The sequence below is a fragment of the Macaca thibetana genome, chromosome 5 (assembly GCF_024542745.1).
Source record: "Macaca thibetana thibetana isolate TM-01 chromosome 5, ASM2454274v1, whole genome shotgun sequence".
In the NCBI taxonomy this organism is placed as follows: domain Eukaryota; kingdom Metazoa; phylum Chordata; class Mammalia; order Primates; family Cercopithecidae; genus Macaca; species Macaca thibetana.
In genome coordinates this window covers 43522119-43548131 of record NC_065582.1, presented here as the reverse complement: position 1 = coordinate 43548131, position 26013 = coordinate 43522119, and the positions used below count along the sequence as shown (strand labels likewise).

Genomic DNA, 26013 nt, shown 5'->3' with positions numbered 1-26013 from the left:
TGCCCCTTCTACAGATGAAAAGGCTAAGCTTCAGGGAAGTTAACTGCTTTGTCCAGGGTCACAAAATTAGGATTGGAATATGGCTTTTAAGACTGTTTCAACTTCAATCTAATGATGATTATAGCTACACAAATACAAAAAATATATATAATTTATTCAAATAAGCTGAAGCTCTCAATAACAACTGCTCCTAAGGGTTTGTCCAATTTCGAAATCATTTTCCAAGCTTGGTAAGACTGACAGCAGACTATCAGACAAATATGTTTGGGATTAATAAAAACATTATGAAATGTCTTCATTTTCTAGTTCACAGACTGAATTTCCTTAACATAAGCAGACTAAGAACAACGTAATGATTCTTCATTCTCTTAAGTGACTCGTGCCAAAATATAGAGAAATTTTTATTATGAGTTTTTGCCATAACATGCCCACCACCCCAAGGAGTTTGTGACTGATGTATATTTCAATAAAGCTTCTGATTACTTAATGACTTTTAATGACTAAAAACATAGATTCCTGATGTCTAACAGGTTATTGGGATAATGCCACTAATTGGATAAAGCTAAGTAGAAAATAGCACTTTTCTTCTTAATCCATTTTTGTCCATTAAATAAATACTTATTTCACTTTTAGTGCTAATCTGATTGAGTTAATGATAACTATATTGTTCCTTTACAGAAATAACATTCAGAAATGAGCATCAAACTAATGTCAATATGAAATTAGAGTAATAACATTATTCCCACCTTGCTCTGGGCTGCTGGAAAATAAGTTAATCTTTTCTGGGGACAATTCTAGGGCCTGCCAAAGCAAAGTTTTTGCCAATTCCCTATTTAGAAGTAGTTTCCACAGCATCTCCACCGCTGCTCTGAGGTTAACATTCTACATTGATAATCTTTTATGAGAATTGAAAACATGATTATAAATTAAGCTAAGTTTTACAGTATTAATTTTGGCCCACAGAGATTTGTTCAAATAACAGAATTTCAAATCTATGACCCACCCTCACTTTGCTACTGTTCCGTATCTAACAGTGTGGGCAATATTCCATTCCGTTTAATTTGAAGAGTTCTTTGAATTTCAAAATCATAAGATGTAACTATATGAGGGTAATATATGGTTTTTAACTCTGTGAATCACTTACCCAATGTGAGGGATTTGTGTGTAGAACAGAAAATGATAGCCACTGTGTCTGCTGGTGTGAAACCCGAATTATTCCTAGGGGCAAAAAAAGATTTTGACAAATACTTTTATAAAAAGGCAATTTAACACATCTAAAATCAAATGTAGTACCTACCTTTATGTTAACATCCCTTTGATCAATCCTGGTGACAGTGGTAATTCTACACCCAAGTGTACAGAAGTATCTGAATTTCTTTTTAGAGAACCACTTCTGAGTCATTTATCCATGAAAAGGAGAACAGTTGTAAAAATGTGTGGTGGAGGCCGGGTGCGGTGGCTCACGCCTGTAATCCCAGCACTTTGGGAGGCCAAGATGGGCGGATCATGAGGTCAGGAGATCGAGACCATCCTGACTAACACGGTGAAACCCCATCTCTACTAAAAATACAAAAACTAGCCGGGCGTGGTGGCAGGCACCTGTAGTCCCAGCCACACGGGAGGCTGAGGCAGGAGAATGGCGTGAACCCGGGAGGCGGAGCTTGCAGTGAGTGGAGATCGCGCCACCGCACTCCAGCCTGGGAGACAGAGCCTGACTCTGTCTCAAAAAAAAAAAAATTTGTGGTGGAGGTCGCCTTAGATCATGTATATAATCAGCCCCTGGAGCAGGACTGATTATAAAAATAATGCAACAAGGAACTCTAAGTCTCTAGGTTACTACTTGATGTTTACCCAGTGGCTTGAAAGGATTAATGTATCTCTAAAAATGCTTCTTTCAAGGAGCAACACATCCTTTTGACAGCAAACATACACTTAAGAAATACATGGTATGAACAAACATTTAACATTATATATTTTAGTAAAAACAAATTATCATTTTTTGAGCAGTATCATGTATCAGGTACTTCTCTAATGTCTTTACATGTAAAAGTAACAACCCCAAAAGGCAAGCGATACAATGTTCCTATTTACAGATGAGAAAACTGAGGTACACAGAAGTGTATAACACACTCAGGGCCCAAGGTAGTAAGTGACAGAGCCAGGATTCAAATAGAGTCCAGTTCCTAGGCCTGTTCTTAATTACTATATTCTACTATTATTATATACTATGTTAAAGATTTAAAAAAACCTCACTGAGTCAAAACTAATTAAATGTTGTGCGGAGTGAGTCCTGGGAATTGGATGTCATAATCAGATTTCCTGTTTTAGATAATAAGGGTTTAGAAAGCCAAAAAAGTTAAAAATGTCATTGTTATGATTGTGCCCTTATATTTTAGAAACTATTCTTTGCTGTGGAGTCAGGATATCAGGATTTGACTATGTGGAGTCTATTCATTCCCTGCTCTGAACTTTGACAGAAGAGTTAGCAAATGGAAAAATGCTCTAGAAACTGACTCCATGTATACAGTTGCAAATATAACAATGTACCTGATTTTTAAGGCTCCCTAATGAAAGAGACCCAATCATTTCCCTTAGTACTCTCATCCCATGGGAGAAAAATCTTCCCTAAATAGATCCCACATCCTGTTTTTCTTGTTGTACATTCACAGGAGGAGAGAAGAGTTCCACGCCCCCCCTCCCCCCACCCCCATGCTTCCTCATCCCCTGTGCCTGTGTCTAGAGAATATTTAAAATGGCCTTTGGTCTCTCTTCTGAAAAGGCATGCATGTTTCTGCTTCCTAACCAGTCTTACTTCTAAGCTCTTTCTTGATAACTTTCAAACTGAATTTTTGGTGTTTCACTTCAGTTGAGGATTCCCCATGGATGCATATCATATACTCTTATTGAGTATAATAACACTGGCTTATTGTTTCTACATTTTATTCTCATATTGATATTGTAATACCATTCTTGTTTTTTAAACATTGCACTACATGGCTTTCATATTTCTTCATCCCTTTATTCCTCACAGTAGGCCTAATGGGGAAGGAGTTCCATAAGGTTCCGTAAATGCACGGGCTGAGAGATGAAAGCACTACAGATATATATGAGAAAGAGGAGAGGAGAGAGAAACAGAGTACTTTGCAGCTGAAAGAGAAGGATCACCTCTAGCTTGGCAGGGAAAGTAGGAGATGATGATAGAGCACAAATAACCTTCTGGGATAAAATAACAATTGAGCTGAGCCTTAAAGAATAGATTTAGACATGTGCAGATGTGTGTTTTAGATAGGGGACAGTGAGACTGCAGTACGGGAGTAGAGGGGGCAGTTGCCAAGGAACAGATTCTTCAGGCTGACTTGTGTGCAGGGACACTGGCTTATGATTAGGAGTATTGAGTTGATATGATGGGATAAATGAAACTGCTGAGGACTTGGGACAGTAGAATGACATGAGTGGATCAATTCTTAAGGAGCAGTGATCACACAGCATGGTATAAGACTGAAGATGGTGAGGCTGGGCAGGAAGCAGGGAGCTCTAAGGGCCTAAAGAATCATAGTGAGGACAGGAGGTGGTGGAAAGAGACATGCAGACAGGATGAAAAGGATTTCCGTTAACTTCTGTGCAATAGTACCTCCCAACAGATCAACAGTGCAGGCTTTTGGAGCAAACACGCCGGATTTTAATTCCAGGCCATCCTTTTGCTCATATGTAGAATGAGTATAAGACTCTCTGACTCTTAGGATCAATTGTGGGGATAAATGCCAATGCTTGTTAAGAATGTGGCACAATGTATATGTCGAACACAAGCTAGGGGATATTGATATTATTGCTTTGAGAGAGAAGAATCAAAGAGAAATTAGAAACTTTGAGCATATGGAACTGAGAGGAGCATTAAGGAAACAGAGAATTAAAGAGGAGGCTCAGTCAGCCTTGGGAAGGAGGCCAAGGAGTTGATGCTGATGTATACTGAATTTGTAGTGGTGAGAAGGACTAAGTTTGTATTGGTAAGAAGGACTGTGTTTGCAGTAGTGAGAAGGACTGAGTCTGGAGTGGTGAGAAGAACTGAGTCTGGAATACTGAGAAGGACTATGTTTGGAGTGGTGAGAAGGACTGTGTTTGGAGTGGTGAGAACTGTTTGGAGCAGCGAAAAGGACTGTGGAGTGGTGAGAAGGACTGAGTCTGGAGCGGCGAGACGGACTGAGTCTGGAGCGGCGAGAAGGACTGTGTGTGGAGCGGCGAGAAGGACTATGTGTGGAGCGGCGAGAAGGACTGAGTCTGGAGCGGCGAGAAGGACTGAGTCTGGAGCGGCGAGAAGGATGAGTCTGGAGCGGCGAGAAGGACTGAGTCTGGAGCGGCGAGAAGGACTGAGTCTGGAGCGGCGAGAAGGACTGTGTGTGGAGCGGCGAGGACTGTGTGTGAAGTGGCGAGAAGGACTGAGTCTGGAGTGGTGAGAAGGGCTGTATTTGGAGTGATGAGAAGGACTCTGTTTGGAGTGGTGAGAAGGGCTCTGTTTGGAGCGGTGAGAAGGACTGCGTTTGGAGAAGTGAGAAGGACTATGTTTGGAGTGGTGAGAAGGACCGTGTTTGGAGTAGTGAGGACTGTGTTTTCAAGAAATTGGGCAAAGAGAAGAAAAGGGTCACAGGATATTTGACCATGACTATAAAGAGAGAATGAAGACACAGCAGAGAGAAATACCTGATGAACACAGGTCCCCAAAGAGACCTGAGAAGCCAGAATAAAGAGGTTATCTGGAGCAGGGCATTTCCTATCATATCTGAATTGGAAACAAAAGTGAACAAGGGGAGTGAAAAATATGGAGATTTTTCAGGCAGAGAACGGGCAAGCAGAGGCAAGTTATGTCAGAGATTTTACTTTCTTTGTAAAGTGTGAGCCTATTTGGAGTTAATTCCAAGGCTGGGAATCAAAGACATTAGAAAAGTTTGAAATTGGCAGGTTGTAGAATATGAATTTCAGTCAATTAACAAGGAATAAAAAAAATTCGATGCAGGAGTCAGTGACCTCCAGTGATTGTAGAACATGTAATGTGATCAGCTGGCTTAGGTGGGTGGGGGATGTTGTCCAGAAACGTTTGTGGTGCTAGGAGCACTTCAAAAACTTTGTCTTTTGTGGCCCTTGTTTGTATCAGCCATGGCTGCATCTGGGTTTATGCATTTAGTTTTCTTCCTAGAGTCTGGCAATATATTTTTCCTTTAGTAAACTTTGTTTGGCTTCATATCTTGTTCTTTTCAAGGTTATAGCACTTTTCCAATATGTCATAGTCTCTCTGGTCAAGGAGGCTCTGAATTAATCTGGCCCTGGCCACTGCTCATTAGAGCAGCATTCACAATGTGGCTAAAGAGGATATTTGCAAGAGATGCTTACTTGTCCTCTGTTTCAGGTAAAGAGACTAAAGCTAGGGCCACACTGGGAGATTTCTGGCTCACTGCTCTCAGTAACACTGCTCTACAGTTTTACTGACCAAAAGTCCATCAGTGGGAAGGAGGATTAGAACCTTAAGGCACAAAAAGGGAACATTTAAGGTTAAAAACAATATTCCTCCTCAATAGGGTTGACTTGTACTCTAGCTACGTAGGACCGGAGTGCTGTACATCAGGGAAAGCTGATAGAGCAGATGCTCACTTAACCCTCTGTTCAGGAGGGTGGTAAATTACCATAGCATAAGCATTATTGAGCACTTTTCTAAGCATGTTGCAGCCAGTATTACTTCCTTCTCAGAAAAGCCGTACAAATAGTGTTATTGCTCTGCTTTTTCCAAAAAGGGAACTGGAAACACAAGTAGGTTAAACAACTCCCTTAAAATCACACAACTGGTAAGTTGGTTGCCCCAAATCTTGGTCATAAGTTTGCCTTTTGAGAAACAAAATATTAAAACGAAAAACACTACAAAATGTAATGGGTGAGAGCAGCTATCTTGGTAAATAATCCACGCTTAGACATACTGTCAAGGGGGACTTCATGGTACAAGGTCATAACAAGACCCAGAAAAATCAAGTGTCCTCTACATTATATTTGAGTAGTAATGACTAAAATTATTTTCACTGATTAACATCTCTATTGTGTCTGCTCACATTCTTGAAAGGAATCACATTACTATTTATTTTCTAACTCTACCTTATCTCTTTTTAATATTGATTTTCTTTTTATCCTGTTTTTACTGATTCTTTTGATCACTTTGCCTTCTCTTGAGATGTTTATTTCCTTTTCTTCCCAACTGGTCTTTTTATTCTCTCTTACAAAGCTTTCAATCAGTGTTTTCCACATAATGTTTATTTTGCCTGCCTTTGCAGTACCCACAGAGGAAAACATGTCAGGTTTTACTAGTAGAATCACAGAATGTGGAGCAGAAAAGGTCCTTTGAGATACTTCTGTCTAAGCCCACTATTTTCAGAGGAGGAAACTTCCATGTGAAGCCTCTCCTTTGTTAACCTCTGTACCTGTGTTTTGTCTCTGCTAGTTTTCAGAGAAGACCTCTTCTGTCATTAGTTCAGTGGCACTGAACAAGCTACCCAGGTGCCAAGGCTTAGTTGCCTCCTCTGAAATGGTAAGGAAACTTACCATTAATGATCGTCCCCACCTTCCTTCCCTGCTTCCCTTTCCCACTCTCCCATCCTGATTCTCCCAGGGCTATGGTGAAAGGCAGATTGAGATATCTGACTGGAAATGTACTGATCAGAATTAAAACACATATACAAATTTATTTGTTTTCTTCCTTTTCCTTTCTTTACAGTTTCTTTTGCCACTCTAATGTGAAAACAATAAAGGTTTCTGTTACTCTAGTTATCAGCCTACCAAACTTTTTAACTTTTTATATATTTTTAAAAGATGCCCAATTACTGCTTTCCTTTTCTAAGCTTTTTCAATGTGTGGTTTTTTTAGTTGTTCTTTTTTTTTTTTTTTTTTTTTTTTTTTTTTTAATTTGCAGTTTCCCAAAGTTGCGGAATGGTTAGGTCATTGGATAGCTGACTCTTGGTTTGATGAATCAACTCATTTCCTAGCAAGTAGGATAGAGAAAAGTAAAAAATAATGTATTACAAAGCTAGCAAAGCTAATGCCCCATCTCATTATTATTATTATTATTATTATTATTATTATTATTATTTTGAGACGGAGTCTTGCTCTGTCACCCAGGCTGGAGTGCAGTGGCGTGATCTCAGCTCACTGCAACCTCCGACTCCCGGGTTCAAGTGATTCTCCTGCCTCAGCCTCCAGAGTAGCTGGGACTACTGGTGCATGCCATCACACCCGGCTAATTTTTGTATTTTTAGTAGAGATGGGATTTTGCCAAGTTGGCCTGGCTGGTTTTGAACTCCTGACCTCGTGATCTGCCCACCTTGGCCTCCCAAAGTGCTGGGATTACAGGCATGAGCAACCACACCCAGCCAGATTTTTTTTAAAGTATAGAAATTCTTGGGCTGGGCGCGGTGGCTCACGCCTCAAAAAACAAAACAAAACAAAACAAAAGTACAGAAATTCTCCAGGCAAGCCAGGAATTTGAGAACAGAGAATGAGGCTATGTGAGAAGTAATTTAGGCTTCAAATTCGAAGTAAATCATTAGTAGATGATCATGGCAGGGGACAGGGCGGGAAGAGGGTGCAGAGAGGGAGAAATGATCAAGCTATATGCTGTCGTTTATCAAAGAATGTGCAGGTTTGACCGTAAGTCAAGGAAGTTAAAAACCCGACAGATGGCTAGTTGCGGTGAATCCTGCCTATAGTCCCAGCACTTTGGGGAGGCCAAGGTGGAAGAATCATTTGAGGCCAGGAGTTTAAGACCAGTCTGGGCAACATAGCAAGAGCTTGTCTCTACAAAAAAATTACAAGTTAGCCAGGCATGGTGGTGTTTGCGTGTAGTCTCAGCTAACTCAGGAGGCTGAGGCAGGAGGATCACCTGAGCCCACGAGTTTGAGGCTGTAGCAAGCTATGATGGCATCACTGCATTCCAGCCTGGGCGACAAAGCAAGCCCCTGTCTCAAAACAAAACAAAACAAAACAAAACAAAAACCCTGACAGAACCTCGGTGAATGCAGAAGGGTTTTAAAATCACAGATCCTTATGAAAGTCCAGTCTTCTCCGTGCTATAAATTCTTAATTTCAGTTCAACTAGGTGTCACATCTCTGCCACCCATGCCTCCTTTAGCAGTCCCAGTAGTGGCTGCTCTGTGTTCTATTTTTCAAGAAAATTTTAGTCACTAACAGGATATCTGCATCCTACTTCATCCGATAGGAGTGGTTCTGATGATCACTTTTGCCACAAGCACCAGCAAACAAACTGCCATTGAAAGGCAAATGTCTTTTCTAAGGTGATATAACAAACCATTTACAAAAAGAACTTTAAAATAGCTCCTGCTTTCAGACTTACCCAATTAAGTCACATTTTCTCTGTGACTTAATGGCTCCAGGCTTTACTCTTACTTCATAAATCACAACCTCTAGCTTGGGAAAATGCTTCAAATTATATCAATCAATAAGTTTTTATTGACTGTTTACAATCAGCCTAGTGCTATACCAAGTGCTGTGAGAACTAAGTGCCTAAAGTGAGGCCTGTACCATCCACTGCTCTGACACTTTTTCAAGCCTTATAAACAGCATAGGCTCTTTCCCTTGTGGTCACTCATTGCTATCGCCTGGTGTTCATGGATTTTGCAATCTGGCTCAAGCCTATCCTTCCAGTTACTATTTCTAATCTTCCTCTACTCCTATTGTCTCACCATATCTTGATTTTTGTATGTGTCCACATTTGCATTATTGCTTCTTCTCCCATGAAGAACTCTCTTGGCATCTCTAACTGCTGAACAATTAGCCATTTTGTATGGCTCAGGTCAAGTCCCCTCATTTCCATGAATCCTTGTTCTATACTCTCTTGGGAAGTGCTTCCTTCTTCTTTGAACTGAATGCAGGTTGGCTTACTGTACCACCCAGAGGACACTTGGGTTATCAGTGCAAGATAGAAATCACCTCTTATTTGTGTCATTCCCTATGGTAACTTTCTCTAACCAAAAGTTCAAGTAATATTTGTAATGTATAATAAAGGTTTGCATTGGAGGTAAGCTTTTAAGAACAGGAAGGAGGAACCAGGACATGGAGAATAATTTGGATATGGGGACTGCCTAAGCAAGGGACAGAAATGAGAAAGCATGAGGTCTTTCCAGGGAGCAGAACCTAAAGCTTAGATAGCACGAATACTAGTAGTGGTTCATGAGACTGGAAAATAGACTAGAGGACCTTGTCCCCCAAAATAAACTTCATTCTATAGGCACTGGATAACCATTAAAGATATCTGAACTAGAGAGCCATTATCCAAAATCTAGTCATTGGAAGCACTATGAAATGCATAACAAAAGCTGGGTGTAGAAATGGAATTAATTATCAGTAAGATATCCATTGAAATAGCCTAGAGAGAAACTGGCAACAAGAGCCTGAATTAAGGAAGTAGCTTTGGGAGCAGAAAAAATATTATAGAAGACAGATCGAGAAATTTAAAAAAAAGTGATGTGAAGAATTCCAGTTTGAGTAACTCTGAGGATGGTGGTTCACTAAAAATAAGGAAAGAAATAAGAGAGAAAGAGGCAGTTTTTGGGAAAAACATGAACTCCATTTTGAATATCTTAAGTCTAAGGTCTTGTTAAGATAGTCAAGTAAAGATATCTAAATAGTAAGTCAAAAATAGGGTTCAAACTCAGGAAAAACATTACAATGGATGGTTTACACTTGAAAATTATCAGTATGAAGCTAACAGTTCAAGCCAGTAGAATGGAGGGGCCTGCCTAAGCATTCGATGTGGATAGACAAGATAAGGCCAGGGAAAGACCCTTTGTAATGTCTACAATTTGAGGGTGGCAGAAGGGAGGCAGAATGGTCCGGGAGACAGGAGAAAAACATATGTAAAAGGAGAAAAAAATATAAATGTGTGTAGTGGCATAGCAGCTAAGTAGAGAGCACGATTCCTCATTTAGAAAACTAATAACAAGAGATACCAAATCACTTACCTTGTTGAAAAGATGAAAGTTAAAAGCATAAAACTCAGCTGGATAGAAAATACTGAAGAAAAAAAGATTGAATCTAAATTAGCACGCTGAAAGCAGTATTTGTAGCATACTTACTGGTATATTTGTTTTATCTATAGGTTTACTTATATTTGTTTTATCTATAGGTTTACTTACTTTACTTTTAGTTCCTATAGTTTACTTATAGGAACTAAAAAAGAAAAACAAACAAATAAACCAAACAAGCATGCCTTGCTAAACTGAAATAATCATTTAAATTAGTGGGACTTAGTCTGTTCTTACTGATAATATCCCCAGACACAGTCTTTGTTATTAAGGGAAAACATAAAGCCTCTTTAAGATTTGGTTATTTAATTTGGTCAATTTAGAAATAGCTGGTTTATACTATGAATATTTCTAGCAAATATCACAAATGCAGTAGCATACAATATACTTTAGAATAACAAAAGATTCTTTGATATTGCAACATTAGTAACAGTTGTCTTTGGGATTATAGGATAAATAGAACAAAAGGTTGCTTTTTGAGCTTTAGCAGTTTCCTGCCTTTTATAGTCTGCTGCTTCTCAAAATGAAATGATATTACTTTGGGTAAATTTTATTAGAAAATATGATGTAAATATTCATATTTTAACCAATGTAGCCAAGTTATTATGCTTAGAAATAACAGTATCATAAATTATAAATCCTGTTTTTAAATCACAGTAAGGCGTAAGATCAGTTTAAAGTTATTATAAACTAAATTGGTGACACAGTGCTCAATCTAACATTTGCATCTGACAGAAATTAAGGCTTCTCTCATCTGACATCAACTACTGTAAATCAGAAAATGGGGCAGCAGACTCAAAAACAAAGGAAATTAAGATGTAAGTGTAAAGCCGATGTATTTTAAAAGAACAGAATAAAGTCACTGAGTAAATGTAATAGAAAATTAAGCATTCATTTCTAGTCAAATTAACACTAGACATGAATTTAGAGAACACACAGTGCTACACGTTGCTACTGAGGAGACTGAGGGATAGCCAGGCTATCCCATTTGCCAACTTACTGATGAAAAGTATGAGAACAAGGCTGAATTTATCCAGGTCAATATTTGGGTTAGAGAACGTGTCACAGAATGTTGTGTAGATGATCATGAGGAGTACACTGCTGCTGATAGCACCAAAAGGAGGCTTCTTTCTCTCAAGCCAATCCTTGATGTATCTTCGGACAATCTGAAATACAGAGATCAACAGGTTGCCTCTTTTCAGAGATGTAGGGAGTTGAAATGGGCATCACAAAGTGTTTCTGACAGGAGAAAGACATAAAGGAAAGAGAATAATTTGGTTGATGGCCACAGTGGATTTCAAAGCTTCCCTGCCACACTACTCTTCTTCTGGGGAATTTAACATTTGTAGTGCAACTTCCACTGGGTGTCCATAATGAGAGTATATTTTCAACTGCATTCAAATCCATCCTTAATCATGCCAAATGCTCTTTGCTAGCTGTCACTGAGACATGCCCATTAAGCCTCCCCAAAGTTTATCTCCTCTGCTGATCCTAATGGATGTGTGTAATTATCACAGTCCCTTTTGCCTCAACAGACAATTCCAAGTGCAACTTTGGGAATCTTAAAAATCTGACATCTTCAAGAATTTCAAGACAGTAGATAATCGAAAGTGATCCATGGAACATATTAATATTTAAAATGCTAGCAATGCACCAGAAGTTTTTAATTAAATTATAACTCATGCTTGAAAAGCAAAAGTGCATGTGTTGTGGGAGTTTAAATAATTCAAACTCTGAATATCTAGAGTTTTTGTGAATCCAAAGACAAATGCCATTTGCATACTTTTAGAATTCCAGAATTAACACTTAAAAATGAATAAGCCTGTCCTAACTTTCCTACAAAAGGATCAGTGAAATATAAAGTTATAGAGCAATTCTGTCTTATTTTAAAATCAGGTCATCTGAATATTGGTGATAACTTCTGTTTGGACATAAAAGTGAACCACTCTACTTAAAACCTTGTTTCACTTTTGAAAGAAGCTGTACAAGTCCTATCATAAGGACGAGAGCTGAGACATATTAAGTTTTGAATCACTCATTATCCTGCATAATTGAACATGAGAATTCACAACAGGCTGAATTACCATGGATCCATTAGCAATAATGAGGTCAGGGAACTTCTCCTGATAAGGCTGATGGGGTTCTGTCATCATGTACTCTGTCACTAAAAAGGCTTAATTCGCAATGGAGCATATCTTTACAGATGCTCAAGAATAAAATAAACTACTCTCAATAGAATCTTTGAACAATTGGCTGTTGGATCAACTTCAGCTGTTCTCAGGGACTCATGAAGTGAACTGACCGTGTATTAAAGGCAGTCTTGGCAGAAAGCTGACCATTTGGTACCAGGTACAGGTACAAAACCCTGAAGGTTAGGTGGGGTGGGAATAAGTGGAACGTGTGTTAGATATTAAAAAAATTGTAATTAATTTTCTTTAAAAAAGTAGATCTTGTAATTAAAGCCACACCTGGATTTATAAAATATTATGGGGTTTATTTTTGGGAAGGTGGGGGGAGTATAGAAGTGATCCCAAACCATAGTAATTTATCTAGCATTCATTTCTTTCTTTAAATTTAAAACACAGTGATGTAGAGAGAAATAAGAGCAGTCCTGTCACACAGCATTATGGACTGACATATTAGAACACACATTTTGGATAATAGTGCTATAGGTATCATGGGTATCCAGATGTCTCCATGATCAGATATGTCACCGGGGGTAGTGGGTAGCTGGTTATTGGAAGGCCACAGAGGGACTTCATTTAAAGGGTCATTTCATAATCTATTGTGTTTGGTAGTATAAAACTGGTAGCTGCCCAAATTTAATATAACTCAACTCCTTTAGGAAATAAAATAAATGGAAATTACATGAAATTATTGAAATTGTTGCTGCCCTTCAATCTTGTTTTAATACACAATGGTTAAAAACACCATAAAAGTTCCTCTCTGCAATAGGTTATAGAATGTATGATCCCAATTCCAAAAATAAGTGTCTTCCTCTCCAACCAGCATTGCTCTCCAACAAAATAAATAAATATGAATGAGGTGCAACTTGTAAGTGAAAACCACTTTAAAACCCAAGACAAATCTGTAATAATTAATCAACTGTATGAGCAATACAGATGTCCCTTGGTATCCACAGAGGATTGATTCTAGGACCTCTGTGAATACCAAATCCACTGACATTCAAACTCCTGATAAAAAGTATAGTGTTTGCATATAGCCTGCACACACCTTCCTGTGTACTTTAAATATCTCTAGATTACTTATAATACCTAATACAACTATTTACGCATGTATTATACTGTAGCAGGTTGTTATACTGTATTTTTAAAATTTTGTATTATTTTTATTGTATTGTTATTTATTGTCTTTTCCCACGTTTTTTAATCTGCAGGTGGTTGAATCCACAGATGCAGAACCGAGAAATATAAAGGGCCAACTGTAATTTTATTGAGCTAACCTAATAATCTCTTTCTTCATTGCAAAGTACTTAGAGTCTCATAGTAGAATAGGACTCCCTCAGTATGGCAAGAAACAGGGTCTCCCAGGTCCAGAATCCTTCTAGACAAAATGTCTTTCTTCTAAACACTCCAATAAATTGATGGTGGATACCTAATCTCAATAAAGAAAAGAACTGGAAAGTTGGGAATGGATAGATGTACAAGTAAAACAGTAACTCTAGGGGAAAGCAGATTGTCTTTCAGCATTTCCAGTCTTATTGTGATATTTGTCTGTATTTTCTAAGTAAACCCTTTTATATCTTGCCAGGTTGCACAGAGCTTTTCCATCTTCCTCTAAAATTAAATTCACAAAGCAGCTGCTTTTGCACTATGTAGCTAGAAAGGCGTTAAAATGTTTCATAAACAAAAACTGGGTGAAGTAGTGTTGACATGCCTCAAAGATATGCTTTGGATATAAACTCCAGGAAACCTTATCTTCTCTTAGTTTAGCCACTTACACTTTTGATGCAATCATTCTGTATTTGTCAAGAATTCATGTCATTTTAAAATTCTCCAAACTTCTTTGCCTTATAGAAATCTTTAATAACCTTATAGGAAACAGCACTTTGCTTAAGCTAGATCAACACAACCTGATATAGATGCCTCAGAATTCTCTCTTGGGAAAAAAGAAAATCCATGATGAGGTGGGAAAAGGCGTTCTGGTGAGGTGGCCAGTTCTATCTTCCTTCAGAATCTATACTAATTCATTTGCCCTCAGACCTCAGAGAAATGTAGGTGTTCAAAATTAAGTGACAAATCCTCATTAACCTGTTTATTTTTCCCTGTGAAGAGAGAAGGAAAAAATCTTCCATAGAAGCTTTTTTATTTTGTTGTCTCACCTTCAAAACTTTGATTTTCTTATTCTAAATTAAATAACAGGAAAGGATAAAGGAAAACTTAAATTTGACTCTCTGTGCTTCTAATAAACGGAGCCACATATCAATTCCTGCATGATTTCCAAGCTGGAAACCTGTAAAAATGACACGTCTTCGGTGTAGAATGTTGATTCACTGAGATAGATATAAAGTATAATACCCATCATCTTAGTTTTCTTAATTTTTTTGTTAAAGTATTTCCTTGCTTTTTGTTTCTATTCTGTCTTTACCCTATTCATAAATTGATTTTTGAGTAAGGATATAGGATAGATAATGTTTCATGTTAAGTGTCTGAATTTTAAAACATTTTTCTTTAAGGTGGTTTCAGTTTGTTTCTTCAATTTTTATCCTCTATTACATGAAATCCATATAGTTTCATGAAGTTTTGTTTCTATATTAATATTCTGTTGCAATATAAAGTCAGAGATATGAAATCAAATCCAGTTTCTATAACACTTTTCTTTATTTTTATTAAATATTGAGTAGATTCAAAAGAAAACACTTTGCAAAAAAGCATAAACAATAATAATAATAAATGGGCACAATGAACATTTATTATCTACTTCACTCTTTGAAAATTCTTCCCCCCTATTACTTTATTTCATTCTCATGAGAAAGGTCACACACTATTATTCTGCTGAGTTTACAGTTGGAAACAGACACAGAGAACCAAGTCAACTCGCATAAAATGTTGAAAAGCTAGGGAGGTGGCTGAGTAGGACTACGACCCCTATTTCCTGAGGGAACCATGGCACAGGAGTTCAGAGTACAGACTCTGGAGCTACAGTGCGCCTGACTTTGAGTCCTGGCTCCAATCCTTACTTTGTGATGTTGGGCAAATTCCTTACTTTCCGTGTGCCTCGTCTGTGATATAACAGTAGTTGTCTTGAGGATTAAGTAATTAAATAAATATAAAATGCTTTACAGACCGGGCCTGTACCTGGTAAATGATCACTATTCTTATTTCCGAGTCTCAGTTTGGTGATGTTTCTATCCCTATTTATCAGTACACCTCACTGTTACTTTTCTCTCAAAGCAATTTTCAGGTGAAGCAATGAAAACTGTTCATATCTAATATAATGCTATAAGTGTAAAACTCTACTAGTATTAATAACACTAGCTTCAACTTTAATGGAAGACTATTTAACATGAAAGGCCCATCTCAAACTGAAACAAATCACTAATGGAAAGACCAGAGAATGCATGAATGATAATGTATAAATATGCTTTTTTATTATTAATTTATAGGGAAAAAGTAGGTTTTAGTGTGCTGCTTTAAAAAATATTCAAGTTGGTGGAAAATAAAAAGTGGTAGAATTTCTGTTTTATTGTTTATTTGTATACCACTCTTAAATATAATGCACAAAATAAGTATTTGTCTCAAGCGCTTAGATGTATTGAAAAGGTTTGTTGGAAAAGAAGAGAAAATGCTACGATGGCACAAATTTTCTTTCTTTCTAGATTGACAGAGGAACAATCTCCTAGCCATCTATGGAAAGATAAATCTTATCTCAGAGTCATAGCACCTTCAGGGTAGAAGATATAAAACACTTTGTTCTACAAATGAGGAAAGTAAGGCCTAGGAGCCGTGTGTGCAGCCAAGCAGTGAGGAAGACCAAACTACCCCTCCCATCAAATCAGAGTCAGTCAATAATGATTTAAACCAAAAAGAAGTATTGTATGGGGAAACAGAAAAATAAAATTCACTCTCAGAAATATAAATCACAAGTTGAATGATAAGCTTTTATCACCAATAAAAGATTAAGAAAAATATATTCAGCTCATACTTCCTAGTCTTTAATTCTCCCTCTAGTTCCCATTTTCTATTTAACCAGTAATGATAAAACCTCATTTTAAAAGATGCATGTAACAATCCATACAAGTGTTTATTTTCATAATTCGGCACTCCTAGTTACAGTTGTGAAAGTAGCCTGACATGCAGTACACCTGATTCCTCTGAACTAGCACATATGTGTACTGCTAACAGGGGTCCTCAAAGATTACATCACACAGTTGAGGAGATTAAGATTAATCAGGAGATTAATTAAGATTAATCAAGAGATTAAGCAGACAAGGTCCCTGCTCTTATGACACTAACATTCTAGTTTAAGAGAGAAATAAAAAGCAAAACAACAAATAAACAAGAGGCAAAATAATGATACATACTTAGCCACAGTTTAAACTAAATGATATGATAGTGACTGAGTTGCTACTGGGTAGCCACCCAAAGAGAGGGTGGGGAAAGGTCTTTCTGAGGATGGGAAAGGTGGCAAGGTGTTTCACGCAGAAGGAATGGTCAGTGCAAAGGTTCTAAGGCAGGAGCAAGACTGGCATGTTTGAGAAACAGAAGCAAAGTCAGTGAGACGTGAGTACAATGGGCAAGTGGGAGAGTGTTGGGGAGGTACAAGGGACTTGAAGATAGAGGATAAGGTAACAATCCCTTTGAAGAATAGAAAAAGGAACATTATAAGGAAGTAGGGTAGGGTTTCTGGTAGGTGTTAGATGACACGTTAAATTTGGCATCACGAATTTAACACAAGATGAGACCAATGTGTATTGCTTTCTGAGAAGCTCAGCTCAGCTGCTCCAGTAGAAGCAGGGTTGGGCCTTTGTGAAGTAGGTAAAATGGAGAGGTGAAGAAGCTCAGAGCTCTGCCAGGGAGTGAGGTGAATGACAGGCCATGGAATCTGAGCAGCTCCATTGCACGCGTGGAGTAGGCAGAGTTGGCTTTAACCAGGGTTGGGGCTTTTTGAGCAACTACATCAAAGGGAGAAAGGGTGAAGGAGCTGACAATATTTGCCAAGGAGGGATTATAATGGCAGACTAAGGAATCAAAGCTGAGTAAGAAGGGAAGTACAGTCATGAGGATGGTGACTGAAAGGTCAGTTAATCTGGGGTCTTGGTGAGACTAAAGAATTACTGAATAGAGTATGTGAGCTTAGTAGGTGAGGACAGGTATGGTGGCTATGAAGTGGGCTGCCTGAGATTGATCATCAAGGTCCAACAGGCCTGCTATAGCCCCGTAGCACTTTTGTGTGTATTACAAAAATCCCTTCTTTAATATACTTTATTTCCTCCTGCCAGAATAATTTTAATAATAAATATTCAAACCTATGATGCCTATAAGGTGGGCGCACTTCTTTGAAATGCAGCATTGTTGTGTACCACACAATCTATACCACTGCAGGCAGAGATGACCTTGTGAGGCTGTGACTGTAGGAGGAGGTGGCTGAGGTGACACTGCCTGCCCTGGGCACTCCTGCCTGTGGAATGCTCCCCCTTTTCCATGGTACTGGAGGACCTGAGGATCATGCAGCAGCACTTATATGATAACGTCTACTCAGACGTGTGGCTCTATCGTTTATGTTAATGTACCTGTGGGCCAGTTACAGCACAGTTCATCCAAAGACTAAAGTCAAAGGAGGTGTTAGAAATATGGCTTTTCTTTAACATAAAATTTTGAAAAATTTATTTTTTCTTGAACTAGTGTCCTTAAAAAAGATATACTTTTTTTTTTTCAGATATGTTTTTCAGGTGATGACTAGGAAAGAAGTAAGTCATTGTTATTGAGTACCTACTATATATAGACCTAAAAATATCCTGAACAAATGGCAACCTAGGGAAAATTACTGCTAGGGGCTCCCTGAAGATAAATTCAAATTTCTCTTCAGTCAATCTTTTTATACATCTTACACCCTACTCTTGAATATGTTATTAAGTATACCTATAAATACTAACCTATGGAGACCACTACTTAGGATGAAATTACAGATTAAGTACATACATATATACTGAGAGTTACTATAAGCAAGGAGGTAGGAAAATTAAGAAGATATAGTCTCTGCTTTTAGGCAGCTCATCGATAAATTATATTATTTCCTGATAAATATTATGAATCAAGTACTATGGGAGATGAGGAATTTAATCGAGGCCAGTCTAGGTCAGAGCAGGCAGGCGTCACATTGGAGGGCACCTCTGTACCAAGTCTTCAACAATGAGTAGGAGTTTGCTGGCAATACAGTCAAAGGCATAGAGCAGTGAAGGGCCATGGTCAGGTGAAGGATGATGAGTATGCAGCATGGGAAAAGCAGAGCCCTAAGGAGAGGACTGGTGAGAAGTGGCACTGGAGAAGCAGGTTCGGCCAGACTGTGAAGGGCTTTGGGGCCATGCAAGGAATTGGCAACAGGGAGGCATGGGGATGTTTTTAAGGAGAGGAATAATGTGAATTGATTTGTGTTTTAGGACTACTCTGGAGGGAGTAAAGACATTAGATGGGAATTGGAAGAGACTCACAGCAGAGAGACAGGTTTAGGAGGTGCAATAATTTAGACAAGAGATGATGGTGTGCCATCCTCTCCAGCAGTGTGACCAGGGCTGCAGGGGCCAGGTGTGAAAGATTTCTGAGGTAGAAATGGTAGGATGAAGTGACTGCCTGGAGGTAAAGGAGTATGGCTGTAAGGAGAGGGAGGAGGCAAGGCTGATTGGTGGTTTCTAGATGTGGAGACAGGGTGGTGACTGTTAATTCCTAAGACCAAAATACAAGAGGAGGGGCAGGTAGATGCAACCATATAGGTTTTCTCCTCGAAAAGAGCCATCAAAGAACTGTGGTATCTAGAACACTTAAGAGAAAAGAAAAAGCTACCTATACTACCTTTTGACTACCATTATTACTTTATAATTTACTGAATACTTTGCTATTTACTACTGAGTACATGAAGAATGAGCCATCTAACAATTCATCATTCCTTCAGGATAAATGTTTTTAAATTACATACATTATATAACCCTATACATACAAAATTAAGTAACCTATATACAGATATTTTGTCTGTATGTTTTAAGCCAAGCATTTATTATTAATAGGGGAATTTCCAAGATCTACTATGGGAAGAATGTATGAGCTTTAAATTATTAGATGGAATTATTTTCAGAACAAAGAAAATATGTATGAATATAAACTAATATAAATCCACAGCTTAAACTGTGTGGAGATGAGAAGTACAGGTAGATTCAGTTATACCTCTATACAACAAAGCATATCCCTTACTGATGATAGAACTCTGGCTTGTTCATTATTTCACTCACTCTTTCAGCACATATTTATTGGGTACCTATGGTCTGGGAATGTAATGATAAACAAAACAAATATGGCTCCAGCACTCAAGAAACTGATAGTTGAATGGCAGAGACAAACTGTTAACAAGCAAACTAAACATAAGTATATTTTGTGAGAAAGGTCAAGAAAAATCAAACAAGGTGTTGCAATGAAGAATAACCAGGGAAATACCAGCTATATGGTTCCAAGGCGTCTTCATTAAAGAGTCAAATGAGAAACAGGTTGAGGTGGGAGGGTAGGCAGAAAGACACCCTAAACAGAAAGAATGAGCAGGAACTGAGAAAAGCCAGGGAGGCTGGAAGTGGGAAATGTGGCAGAGGTTAGAGAGGTAGGCAGGGATGTAACATTCATTCAGAATCTCTGTTATGTGATCAGCACTGTGGGAAAAGTATTTTTTAAGTATCATTTTATATTTAATTAAATGCTATTCTTAAAGCACTTTTAAATCCCCCATTTTATGCTAAATTTAGTCCCTTTTCTAAGTATAAAATTTAAAAAAAGTTAGCACATGTGTTGTGGATGCTGTGGAGCAGCACCCAGATCCTTCTCTTCAGGAATGAGGTGCTTATACCCACAGCAGCAGGGAGTGTTGGGTGAGTAAAATATGTCAGCAGAGTTCCTCTTTGGGACTTGCCCTCAGCCTGAGAGAGCAGACTCACCCAAGGTCACAGCCCTCATGGAGGGTAGGAGGGAAGCCAGTATCTAATGACTGGTCAGTGTAAGAGTATAAAGACCAGGTGCTCTTGCCTTAAGGTAGGACAACTCTGAGGGGTCATTCCAGCTCCAGAGTTCCCCATGGGATCTACTGAGACCTTTGCTGGGACTGCATCAGCTCCATCCTACTTTATTCACTCTATTGCTCCCAAGGGTACACCCTCGTAAACTTCCTGCCTAAAAACCTCTGTCTTTGAGTCTTTGCCCAAAGACCCTGACCTAAGACAGCATGTAAATATTACATGTCTATGCATACATTTCTTGTCTTTTTTTTTTTTTTTTGAGACAAAGTCTCGCTCTGTTGCCCAGGCTGGAGGGCAACCTCTGCCTCCCAGGTTCAAGCGATTCTCCTGCGTCAACCTCGACAGGTACCCACTACCATACCCAGCTAATTTTTTTGTATCTTTTAGTAGAAATAGGGTTTCATCACATTGCCCAGGTTGGCCATGAACTCCTGACCACAGGTGATCTGCCCACCTCCGTCTTGCAAAGTGCTGGGATTATAGGCGTGAACCACTATGCCCAGCCTATGCATACATTTTTTATATTCAATATTTCAAATACTTGCTGCCTGTTTAGTATTTTCAGGGAATTTGGAAATAATGATTATGATATTAGAAGCTACAGAGCACTTACCTGTGTTAGGTTCTATGCCAAGAACTTTACAGGCATGCATATTTCATTTAATCTTTACAACAGCCCTTTACGATGGATATTATTGTCATAATATTTAATAAATTATGAACCTGGAGCTAGGGAGATTAAATAACTCGCCCATAATAACACAGCAAATAAAAGGCAGAAATAAGTCTAGAATCTAGTTGCTCTTAATGTACTGCTTTCCTAAGACTTGTTCACTTTAGTTGTGCATTAAATTTTATACTCCAATACTGTGGCATCCTATGATTTTACAGAAAACAAAAAACAACCACCAAAAAAATGCACTTGTTTTAAAATTTGTGTGCTTATATGCTTACTACTAACTTGTTATAAGAAGTTACAATGGAATTTTTATTAGTCCAATTGAATAAGAATGACAAAGTAAACCCTAAATATTCTAAGATAAACTTTAAGAGATAATAGTATTAAACTGTTTATCAATTACATGGTCACAAACATAACTGCTGTTGGAGGAGTCTATCGCCAACCAAAGACAGATGCTTGTTCCCAACGATGGTCATAAACATGGAGACCTTATCAAAAGTTGCAGAATAAGGTTAAAGACTTGCTAGATGTTTTCAAGGTAGCTACACAGCTACAAAGAGGAGATAATAAATTTAAAAAAAATCAAGACTCTGTGTAGAAGTCCCTATATATAGCTAGCAGGGGTCCCTGTATACAGCTAACTGCAAAGCAGATTAGTATTAATTTAAAAAATAAAAAAGATGAGAATACTGTGATTGATGAAACTTCTGTTTTCAGTCTCATATTTTCATTTATCTTCTCCCTCTGAATATCCTTTCTCTTAACTGCTCTGACATTATGTAAGATTTCACAATTTGATCCGTAAAGAAAAGATCAGATAGAATTGGAGGCCTTACCTGTCCAATGATGAGAGGAACCACAACAGTCATAAAAAGCTGAGAAAAAATAGATGTGAAAGGCACAGAAGAAGATGAACCAAGCTGTAAAACAAGAAACTAGGAGTTAGAATTACTTTGGACCAGTTATCAAGCATTAGTGTTTATAAATAATGCAATAAATAGATTCTCTCAGGTGCACCAAAAATTTGGTAGCTATCTACAAAGAATAAGTGAAGTTACCTCTAATTTTCTAAATTCAACACAAAAGACTGTTAGGTATTTTAAAATATAACTTTTATTGGGAGACTAAGATTGAGAAAAATATTGATTTGCAATCAACCTAAATTGCTTATTATTTTAGTAAAGTCATTCTGTGTTCATACAGTCTATAATCATATGGCATGATATTTCATCAACAGTTACAGTTTATGTGATTTTTATTTCACCTGTCTGTAGACATCTAAAATAAATGTCTCATTCCCTTATCAAGATAACATTTTTATTTATGCAAATGAAATAGTTTCTAACTTTCCGACTCCTTCAAAACAAAGATAATGAATCTCAGATCCCGTAGAAGTTTTTCTTACACGAGGTCTAGCAAATGGGAAATCCTGAAACATAACTTATTTTTCAACTTAAAATTTCAATATAGCTCCCCTAAATTTGTATGCTTTAACGCTGTTTATAATTCCTATTTTTCTTCTTCCTAATTTTTTGATTCTTTCTTTGCTAACAATTACAGTCTCAGGTTCATGAAGATGCTATTCCCTGCAGCACAAGAGTGCTTATCTACACACACAGTAACACACTCATGTCAGCCTCCATCACTAAGAATTGCTAAGTCTTCCCATGAACTTTTTAGTGTTGGTCAAAACCTCCTCTGTTTTTCAAACTTCTCTGGACAAACAATAGATGTTTTTCTCTTTCACAGGTTCATTTTGCAACCAGATTTACCAAACCATCGATAATTGGCCCTTGGAACTTACTTTTCGCCTTTCCCCTGCAGACTAAACCTAAATTTTCATATTTACCTAAGTTTAGTTACACTTGGAAATATCTTTTGGAAAATAATTTTTGTGAAAGGATACGGAAGTAGTGATGACTGAGGGTACAGAATGTCAAATAGAAGAAATCAAACATTTAGCTACTTGAAGTCAATAGCTCTGAATGAAGTGGTGTGGGAGCAGTGTTTTCACTGATTTTTGCATGAATGGTTTACCAAAATCTCCTCTCCACTCTGACATATATATATATATATATATTTTTTTGGAGACAGAGTCTCGCTCTGTCGCCCAGGCGGGAGTGCAGTGGCCGGATTTCAGCTCACTGCAAGCTCCGCCTCCCGGGTTCACGCCATTCTCCTGCCTCAGCCTCCCGAGTAGCTGGGACTACAGGCGCCCGCCACCTCGCCCGGCTAGTTTTTTTGTATTTTTTAGTAGAGACGGGGTTTCACTGTGTTAGCCAGGATGGTCTTGATCTCCTGACCTCGTGATCCGCCCGTCTCGGCCTCCCAAAGTGCTGGGATTACAGGCTTGAGCCACCGCGCCTGGCCCACTCTGACATATTATATAAAATTCTGTCCCCCAGCTTCAGCCCCAGTCTGCATGCACTCAAAATGCCAAGAACATATGTCTGGCCCATCACTGGCCCTGTGTTCACTGAAAACCAGCTTCAACACTGACCACTGGCTGTTTATTTAACCCATAAAAATTGGTGGTCTCTAGCCCTTTTTCTCCACAACCAATATAAACTAAAACGAAGAGAGACAAACAGAAAAAGTGAAACTGGTAAAGAACAAACAGGATTCCTGGTGTGTTAAATGTCACATGGCTGTTAGATGTTTCTTTTTATGCAAAACCAAAATATTAAAAGCTAATAATTAAGCTCTATTTTAAAGCAACTATGTCTCTGAAGCACAAGGTGCTTAACAAATACATTCTCTCCACAAATATTAACCCTAAGGATATTCCTGGAGCAAGGACTGATATAAAGAAAAAATATATTCTACAGAGAAATTGAGGCACTGGATGAATAGAAAAATAAACTTTAAAGAACAAAGTTTTCAAGTTCAAGAAGGTCCAGCTCAATGCTCTATTCCTAAGGTTTACAGAACTTGGAGACAGGTAGCAAAATTAAGCTATAATCTTCACGTAAAAGGCGACATTTCCTGCCTGAAATCGCTTCAGTGATCTCACATATCCCTGGCTCCTCTTTCTATCTCAACTTTAATTATTAGGTTTTTAAATTTTTTAAATGAATAACCATTTCAAAGCAATATTCTCTCTTTAAGCACCCCAAAATAAAGAAAAACCCATTTCAACTTGGGTTTTAAAAAATATTATATATTTATAATGTCTCCATCCTTCACGTATCAGACCACTGGCATATTCAACGTTTGGAAACCGCATGTTCTTAGAAGACAGTGGAACAAGGCTATGGATTGAGGAGGTTGTCCATGATCTCTATGGTCCCTTTTCTGATCCACTTGATTGGAAACACAGGTTACAGCAGCCTTCCTCTGAGGCTCTGTCAGATCAGAGATCAGAGCAAGCTACTCAGGGATGTAATTAACTGGGTACACGAAGCCAGACAAGGTATGGCAGGGATGCTGGGGACAAAATCCCTCAGGATGGCTCCCTTAGAAGTGGCTCTGAAAGGAAGGAAACCTCAGTACTGGAGTCTAATTTGGCATAAGTCCTTTCTTTTGAATTGGCCACCAGACCTGTCACTGTGGTCAGTATGAAGATGCAGAGGACCCCTGGGGAAGTTTCTGATGCTATGAAGTATGCCCTGGCATCCAGAAGACAGAACAGCAAGCATCTGGCACAGCGCAGCCTGTGAGGACAGGACTAGAGAGACACAAAATCCAATAATTCTGTATGCAGAGGTGATTTTAACTAAAGCAGAAGGAAATACGCTGCTTGGGGTATTTGGTTCTTCATATTTTAATAGGGAACCTGTTGTGGTTTCTATTGTAAAGATCAGTATGTTTATGAGAAGCAGCAGTAATCTGCAGGTGAAGTTTTCAGGTTCAGAAGGTTGTATCAAGCAAGTGCCCTGGGCTTCACCGAGTACCGTGGCAGATTTAAAAGTAATATGTCTCATACTGTCAACCCATGGTTTAAGATATAGCATGTTAAGCAGGCAATCCAGTCCTTGGCTAATTTCTAGCAGAAATATGTAGTACTTTAAAGGAGGAAACTCACCATTAGCTTGATTTCTTTGTTTTACTATCCTATGCTGAGAAGAAATCATTCATGAAAATTTAGTATGTGGCAATTTAGGATCTTTGCATTCAGTCATTCAAGTAGTTACTTAGTGCTTCTTGTGAGCTGGGGGCATGTTCTCGACACTGCAGATACAACAGTAGACAAAAACACAAAAACCCCTCCTGTCAAGCTGCTGCTTTTTAAAAGCTGAGGTCGGTGTGCATGCCTGTCCATCACCAAGTATACATGCACTCAATCCTGTCTCTGGAATGTTGTTTCCCCCACTTATAACTGGAAAAGTATGAGTCTTTTTCCAAGACTCAGTTCAAACATTACTTCTTCAGGAATTCTTTCCAAAACCTCCTCCCAAAATGCTGAATTGGCCACCCTCTCTTTTGTGAACCACTGTTCTCTGTATCTGAATTGCACCTCTTGGAATCCTTGGTTGTTCTTGCTTACAAATCTATGCTCCTGAAGGTTGGGACACTATATCATTCACATTTACAGTCCCAATGCCCAGCAGAGTGACCACGTTCTACATCTAGGGCAGTGGTTCTCAAATGTGAGCACATCGGAAACATCTGGAGGGCTTGTTAAAACACAGATTGATTTCCCCATCCTCACAGTGTCTGATTCAAAAAGCCTGGGGAGAGGGATGGGAGTTGTGGTGAGAATTTGTATTTTTAACAAGGTCCCCAGTGGTGCTGCTGCTGCTGACTTGGGGGTTCACACTTTGAGAACCACTAATCTAGTACATAGTGGGTGTTCAATGAATGTGTGTCAATTAGTGAATGACTGTAATACAAAGGCAGAAAAAGCTTGCCAATGTTTTCATTCCATTCTTCCAACTTCATTCAGGTAAGCTGCAAACCTCTACTTAGTTCCCAGACCCAAGAAAGGATCATCAGCCAGGTCTCCCAACCAGTTGTCTTCTATAATCTCAGTAGTAACATTTATCATGCACTTCCATGTGCCAGACACTGCTTTGTTTTATTTTTAAATA

The 26013-nt window shown here is 38.4% G+C and overlaps 1 protein-coding gene and 1 long non-coding RNA gene across 6 annotated transcripts in view; one reads left to right on the top strand and one right to left on the bottom strand.

Annotated features, from left to right (window-relative positions):
• Positions 1-26013, bottom strand: part of SLC10A7 (solute carrier family 10 member 7) — a 259177-nt gene that overhangs the window by 29787 nt on the left and 203377 nt on the right. For both annotated transcript variants that reach the window (XM_050791779.1, XM_050791780.1), the window contains exons 7-10: positions 21820-21903; positions 11071-11236; positions 10008-10059; positions 1145-1218 (exon numbers count right to left, since the gene is read on the bottom strand). In XM_050791779.1, coding sequence (XP_050647736.1) covers positions 1145-1218; positions 10008-10059; positions 11071-11236; positions 21820-21903 — 376 coding nt within the window. The remainder of the gene's footprint in view (positions 1-1144; positions 1219-10007; positions 10060-11070; positions 11237-21819; positions 21904-26013) is intronic.
• Positions 1-26013, top strand: part of LOC126955335 (uncharacterized) — a 101462-nt gene that overhangs the window by 41820 nt on the left and 33629 nt on the right. The gene's annotated exons all lie outside the window — the stretch shown is intronic.